Source organism: Vanellus vanellus, assembly GCF_965231255.1.
Source record: "Vanellus vanellus genome assembly, chromosome: 1".
NCBI lineage: Eukaryota > Metazoa > Chordata > Aves > Charadriiformes > Charadriidae > Vanellus > Vanellus vanellus.
In genome coordinates, this window is record NC_138905.1 from 193,978,476 (window position 1) to 193,986,222 (window position 7,747).

General features: G+C 41.1%; 1 protein-coding gene across 1 annotated transcript in view; it reads right to left on the bottom strand.

The window, feature by feature from the left end:
- LOC309679379 (complement C4-A-like) overlaps window positions 1-6,722 on the bottom strand; it is a gene marked incomplete at its 3' end in the record, with an annotated part of 52,533 nt that extends 45,811 nt beyond the window's left edge. Inside the window, 6 exon segments of the mRNA XM_082492664.1 lie at window positions 517-602; window positions 918-988; window positions 1,081-1,243; window positions 1,247-1,261; window positions 2,331-2,523; window positions 6,655-6,722. Coding sequence (XP_082348790.1) covers window positions 517-602; window positions 918-988; window positions 1,081-1,243; window positions 1,247-1,261; window positions 2,331-2,523; window positions 6,655-6,719 — 593 coding nt within the window. The 5' untranslated portion in view covers window positions 6,720-6,722.
- Between the last annotated feature and the right edge of the window lie 1,025 nt (window positions 6,723-7,747).

Here is a 7,747-nt window from a genome sequence, read left to right on the forward strand (position 1 = left end):
TCATCTGCATAGGTCCCCTTGGGCTTTTCTACAGGCAATGGAGAGAAACGGACAGTGCTGAGGCATCTCGTCCTGACATAGGCATCTGAAACAGGTCAGATGAATTGCAGCCTAGACAGGTTACTTTCTCTCCGTCAGAGAGGGGAGTGCTGGGTGACCACCAGCACTACACCTGAGTGCTGTAGACCCTGCCACGGCAAGAGGCCCCAGGGCTGGTTCCAGAGCAACCATGCATGGTTCCCTGCTGTCACGTGCTGACAGTGTGCTGCCGTGGTGCTTCCCAGGTGTAATCAAAGCAAAACTGCCCGCTTTAGTGCACCTTATGTCTCCCTGCTGTTATAAATAAAGCAGACAATACACAGTAAGAAAAAAAGAGAAGAGAGGAAAACAGGGGAGCAGAGCAGAATGAAGGGAAAGGAAGGGCAGGACTCTTTTTTTAGCTTGAAGATAGTTCTACTGCAAGAGATATTTTGACCTGTGAACTATTTTAACGCAGAAGGCACAGCAGTAACGTACTCGGCAATGTCAGGTATTTCAAAGTTTTCACTGAACGCTGTTTTTATTTTCCGGTCTGACTTTTTAACCACCATTCCTTTTGAATTCTGTTGAGGGAGAGAAAATAAACATAAAGTTATGCACCAGGTGTCAAATATTTACATCTAAAAGCTCAAGTTTGTATACTAGTCCTAAGGAAGAGAAAATGCTCTGCTTACTTTCCTACTTTAATATTCACATGTTACGTTTCCCTCCATGCTCCTGATATTGGCCAAAAGTGACTAGACATATTTCACAATGTGTAAATACTGATTTCTGGAGAGGAGTCATAGCTATAGTCTTACTCTTGGATCTTTTGTGGAAGCTTTTCATAGTTCCTGTGCTGAAGAAGCACTCATTAACAGTGTTTTTTGTATACTTACTAGCACAGCAACTGTTACTGTGTCATCAGTTGGCCTCATAGCATTGTCCAGAATGAAGATCCGGTATTTTACTGTTTAAGAGAAGAATAAATGTGTTCACATATTCATTTCTGGCCTTTCTAGATAGTAATTATTATCTGAAACACAGCATTTGTATTTTAACCTTTGGAACTTGGTGTGTATATAGGCTTATCCGTCTGAATAAAAATGTAGCCTTTCTTGGAAGACAGGAGGATGCGAGTGCTTTGAGTGCTCTCCGTATAAAGGTCCTTGCTTTTGGTGACTAGCAGAACATACGGCCGATTACTCTTCTTGAACAGATCCTGTTATGTCCCTGGCTTGACCTGAAGAGGAGACAAAAGGAAAAACCCGACAGAGTTCATATCTGAACCTGGTACCTTCAGAGCCATGCAGCTGAGGACCAAAAAGAGCTGAAGTGCTTAAATAATTTTATTAGCACCATTGAACAGAAGATCCTCAATTATATCTTTCTTACTGGCTGTTATATCTTTCTTACTGGGTGAACATTTCTTTTTAAGTAGAAATAATAACTAATCCCCCAATTTCTGCCATAAAAATACACATTCTTCTGTCTGATGACAATAACTCAAACCCAGTGACTTTTCTTCAGGCTACATGCATGTTAAACTCCAGCTACCATGTCGTTTGGCAGCTGTAGCAGTATCCTGTAAGCCTTCACTTGCCAAAATCTTGGCTATGAGATTAGAGCTTTACCTCATGCAGGTTAATACGATGTTTCTAAACATAATGGTCAAGAGGAACCAGATTTGAAAGCTCAGCGTGTAACTTCGGGAGTAATCAATCAGAGCTAAACTGAGTCTTGCTGTGTGCTGTTTTCCAACCAAACAGCCCAAACTAGTAGTCCTGAACTAAATGCTGCCAGACTTCAAAGAATCATGTCAGAAGCAAACGACGGAAAGCAGGATGTAAAGAATTAATCAACTTACAGGTTTGCAGAAATATCACAGGCTTTGGTCTGAGAGACCACACATTTTTAAAGGTTCCTCCTGTTTTTTAAGAATGGCAAGTATGCCAAAGGCATGAAAGCAGTCTTAGTTTAAATGATGCAGAACAACAAACAGTGATAAAATAATTGAATGTTTTTAAGTTTAATTGCATCTACAACAATGAAAAGATCTTTCATCACCATGTGACAAAAACTGGAGCTTGCTTGTTGGCCACAAATGAGCACTCACAATCACCACTGAAATCATATTAGGCAATGTTTTATTAGCTGGTTGGGTGAATAGGGTGCTGCTGTCATTGGAATTGGTGTTTTGCCATCTGTCTCTAGGGATCAGTGTTGTCTCTGTTCCAACACATTCCTAGGACAAATTATGTGTTTTTTATCACCAGATGAAAACCTTAACATCACTATGATGGTAGACTCACCATTACTTTTTTCATCTCCTGGTAGTTGTTGTTTTCATTAAGGTTAAAGGTGATCCTTTCTGATAGAAGCTGATTTTTTGTCTCATCTTTGAAGTATGCAGTAACTTGCACGGGACGCTGTGCTCCATGGACTTGAACGGTTATTGTCTCATGTGTGCCCAAATGCACCACATTTGGGGCAGTAATAAGAAATCTAAACCAACATAGAAACAGATTGTCCAGTATGTAGGCTGATTTTTGTGTACTACAAGAATGTCCAACCAATACAAAAATTGAAGAAAAAGCCTCCTATGGAATAGTTGAGCTTGGAACTTTTGGAGATCACCTAGTCCATCCCCCTTGTTAGTTAGGGTAGAGGTTAAAAGAAGACAGTTTCTCTCTGACTGATCCATAAATTCTGAACCATCACATTTGGGTCTTAAAAAAGTCCCTACAGATAGGAGAGAAAAAAACTGCAATATGTCCCAGGCACTCCCATTGCCCTTTATAGCCCAGTTTAGCTCAGAGAAAGTTCTATGAACTCAACTTTCTGGAAACAAAACCAGGCCATGCATTAAGAGATAATGAATAGATATTCATAAATACATATTTGATACAATGAAGTAATGTATCTTCATGTACTTAAATTATGCCAGCTTGTGCCTCAATATGTCAGTAGGTATCCATTTCCTATGTAACTATACGTATGAGGTTTCAAGTAGCTGATCTTTATTCAGATGTCACTGTTTGTGAAATGCTGGTAATGAGAGACCACAGAAGGTGAGACCACAACCCTGAGAGTTGGAGGCTAAACTGGTTGGGATTTAGTTTTTTATCTTTATTATTGCTGATGATACCAAACTGGGTGGGGTGGCTGACACCCCAGAGGGCCGTGCTGCCATCCAGCGTGACCTGGACAGGCTGGAGAGCTGGGCAGAGAAGAACCTAATGAGGTTCAACAAAAGCAAGTGCAAGGTCCTGCACCTGGGGAGGAAGAATGTAACCAGTATAGGTAAGGGGCGGACCTGCTGGGAAGTAGTTCTGAGGAGAAGGATCTGGGGGTCCTAGTAGACAGTAAATTATCCATGGCCCAGCAATGTGCCCTTGTTGCCAAAAAGGCCAATGGAATCCTGGGCTGCATAGGGAAGAGTGTGGCCAGTAGGTCGAAGGAGGTCATTCTCCCCCTCTACTCTGCACTGGGGAGGCCACAACTGGAATACTGTGTCCAGTTTTGGGCTCCCCAGTTCAAGAGGGACAGGGAACTGCTGGAGCGAGTCCAGCGAAGAGCAACTAAGATGATTGAGGGATTTGAGCACCTCCCTTATGAGGAAAGGCTGAGAGAGCTGGGACTCTGTAGCCTGGAGAAGAGAAGGCTGAGGGGAGACCTTATTATGGCGTACAAGTATCTAAAGGGTGGGTTGAAGGAGGATGGAGCCAGGCTCTTTTCAATGGTTCCCAGTGACAGGACGAGGGGCAATGGGCACAAGTTGGAACATAAGAAGTTCCGTTCAAATACACGGAAAAACTTCTTTACGGTGAGGGTGCCAGAGCACTGGCACAGGCTGCCCAGGGAGGTTGTGGAGTCCCCTTCTCTGGAAATTTTCAAGACCCACCTGGATGCAGTCCTGAGTAACGTGCTCTGGGCAATCCGGCTTTACCAGGGGAGTTGGACTAGATGATCTCTAGAGGTCCCTTCCAACTCTGAGAACTCCGTGATTCCGTGATTACTTTCCTCTGTTCTTAACTCTGCTCTGGTGCTTAGTAATTAATTTCATGACCTTTAAAATGTCGATCATCATTCTTGCCCTCTTTTTTTCAAGTATCTTTTACACACAAAAATCAGAGCACTATATGAAGAGCTGTCTTAATCATAGAATCATAGAATGATTTAGGTTGGAAGGCACCTTAAAGATCGAGTTCCAACCCCCCTGCCATAGGCAGGGACACCTCCCACTAGAACAGCTTGATCAAAGCCCCATCCAACCTGGTCTTGAACACTTCAAGGGATGAGGCCTCCACAACTTCTCTGGGCAACCTGTTCCAGTGTCTCACCACCCTCAGAGTAAAGAATTTCTTCCTGATATGTAATCTAAATCTACCCTCTTCCAGTTTAAAACTGTTACCCCTCATCCTATCACTACACTCCCTGATAAAGCAGTTCCTCCCCATCTTTCTTGTAGGGCCCCTTTAGATACTGGAAGGATGCTGTAAGGTCTCCCTGGAGCCTTCTCTTCTCCAGGCTGAACAACCCCTGAACATGTGTAAGTCTCTCAGCCTGTCCTCATAGCAGAGGTGCTCCAGCCCTCTGATCATCCTCATGGCCCCTCTCCAGACCCACTCCAACAGGTCCATGTCCTTCTTACGATATAGTTGTACATACAGAAAGAACAGTTATGAGGTCAAGAAAGCTGCTTTTGGAAAATGATTATTCTGCAGAAAACTTCTAAAATGAAAGGTAATTGATTTTACCATTATCAGAATGGGTTGGCTGAACTTTCTCTTTTTTTACTTTTTTTTTTTTTTTAATATTTCTTCTTTCTTAAATTTATAAAATGAAAGGTGGGGTATACAAATAAGGGAATAAAGCCAATATGTTTTTTTCAAATGAAATTCAAATTTTCTGTTTTTTTTTTTTCTCTGATAATAGTCATGGTGCACCTTGAAAATAGAATAAAAACTCTCTCTCCTTCCACATGATTAGTGAAATGTATCATACGTGGTCTGAGTCTTCACACAGACATGGGGATCTTGGGAAAGAAAAACAAAACAGCTTTCAATAAACATTAAAAAGATTTATCATTTTTACTTATATATTCGTGAAAATACTTTCTAATGTTTCAAGTTTACAATGAATGATGAAACTCGTCTTTCAGTTACATCCACCCTCATGCAATGCTTGATCCTGATCTTTAGTGTTTTCGTTTGCCTAATTGTCTTCTCTAATTCATTAATCAGGCAGGTTCAACATCTATATACATTCAAACACTTGAATGTTGAGGAGAAGTTTTCATTTTCATTTATTCTCAGAGTTCATTGCATTTTCTCGATGGCATTGAAGGGGTCTTACTCTAAAAGTGTCACTGCATCACCCGCTCAGAGTCTGTTGGCTTTAGCAAAAGGTGAGTGAACCTCAATACAAGACCTGTCATTGCATATGGAAAAAACAGTTTAATGCTTGCTCTCTGCCATAGACTACAGAAATTTAGAGTCTTTTCTTTACAGCAGTATAGTTAGTTGTTTAAAAGTTTACCTATGCAATAGTTTGGACAGACATGGTCACCAGCCTACACTGCCCATAATCTCATCTAGCCAGGCACAATCCATATCTGGTATCAAAGCATCATGACAATATTTTCCTGACATAATGTTCAGTTTCATATACCTGATACATGCAGCACCTTGTATTTCCTACATCCAATTACCTCTGAAAAAAACTAACGCAGTCCCCTTTTCTACTAAAATTTTATCACAGATGACAAAGCCTGTGCTTTACTGAAGATGAAATTGCCTCAGGATGCACCATAGGTACCCCAATACCAGGTTTCTATGGGGCTGTAGTTTTCATGTTGATGTGGACGCTGGAGGTCAACACTAGACTGCAGGCAGGAGTCTGCACCTGACTAAAACCAGAAGAGAAATAAGTATTTGGGGCTGGAGATAACCTCAAAGGTGAGCTGATACAGAAGGTGGGCAGAGTTTGGTCTGGCTGCACAAATATCTCATCAAAGGTCTCCTCTGGCAATGCCAACTACCCGAATACACTTGATCCTGGTGGGAACAAAGCAAGAGTCTCTTCTCCTGTACCTCTGCCCTACAGATAAAAGTAAATTTGAAGGTCCTTTACCTTGCTCCATAGATTTTCTCAAAGAGTTATATCTATTTCCCAAACCCAGGAATTTGTCCAACTAGAAGAACCGGTATCAACATATGTAAATCTCCACTAAAACAGACAATAAGTACAGAAAAATCCTGAAGCTCTCCCAAACGTGGAATCTTGGCTTTCTGAAATGTATAAATCAATTACAGAAAGGAGAGTTATTCTTTCCCAAGATTTTCCAATCCAGTAAATGTCATAAACTGAAGGTGAACAAGCAACAATAACAGCAATAACACCATGCTTTAGTAGGACATATTAATTATTTGTTACTGAATGGAGATCTTTCCCCTTAAAAGTGCCTTAAAGAGACAATTTTAAGCTTTTTACTTTTTATCTATTTAAGGTTGCACAATGTAAGTGGTCCAAGAAACAGCCTTTGTTGATTGCCTATCAAGACCATTAACATTTCCTACTTTCTGTTTCAAGGGATTTGTTAGGAGTGAAGAATTAATAATAAAATGTACTTACGATGGTGCTTGCTGTGTGTTGGACAACAGCGAACAAAAGCTCATAAAAAATACCAGCCTTTCCATTGGAAAACTCTACTACATCTGCAAAACAGAAATACCAAAGAGCCACTGTCAATCTACCCTTGTGGTGCAGGTTTTAAGAAATGGGCTGATGGCACATTGCAGCAAAGAACATTACCTATCCTGGTTATTTATTAATAACTCCCAAAGCTGTGCAACCAATAATGACAGACATGCTGGTGATGTGCAAAGTAATAGCCTGGGGAGACACATTCTGGACTAAGCCACAATTTTACATTCGATTATTCATTCATTCCCTTTCCAGCTTCAATATTTTCACATGAGAGCAACTAAAAGTCATGCGCAGAGAGAAGTTTTCACAAATACTGCAAAGGCAATCCCGAAATCAAACAAGACACCATGGCTAAAAGAGTGGCTGTAAAGCACTTTTAAATGGGGACAATTTCAAGTGACAGGTCCCTTCCCTATGCCCTTACTTAATACCAGGCATCTCTGGGGTCGAGCAAAGGTGAGAGAAAGTTCCTTCTGGTTTAGATAGCACCCAAGGAACCGTGCTGGACTGCCTATACAGCTGCATCCCAAAGCTTGAAGACATTCATCTGCTTTAACTTAAATGGATGTCTCTGAGCTACTCAGGCAAGTTTTCCTTTATGGTCAAGACAGAGGGCTTTTTCAGAGGGTAATTAGTCTTAACTTAGCATAAGCACATAAGATGACTCATCAACTGAAGGGATTCCAGACTGCTGGAAAGACACACAATGTCTTAAAAGGCAGGATACTCAAAACCAGGGGGAAAAAATAATCTGATGAATATTGCTTGTGCAGGAATCAGTTTTGATCAAAGGTAAATGAAAGAACAAACTGAAACTCTCATCAGGTCTCTTTTTTGCAAGCCTTTACTGGATCGCTTTCTCCCAAACATGATTTTGTTTACTCATGAGAATGGAAAAATGCCCATCTGATCTACAGGCAGGTCAAATCCCAGAATTCATCACATGGCTGCCCACAAGTTGTGGGGATAAACTGCCCTTTAATACACCACATTTCAGTCTCTGTCTTTAATTATTAGC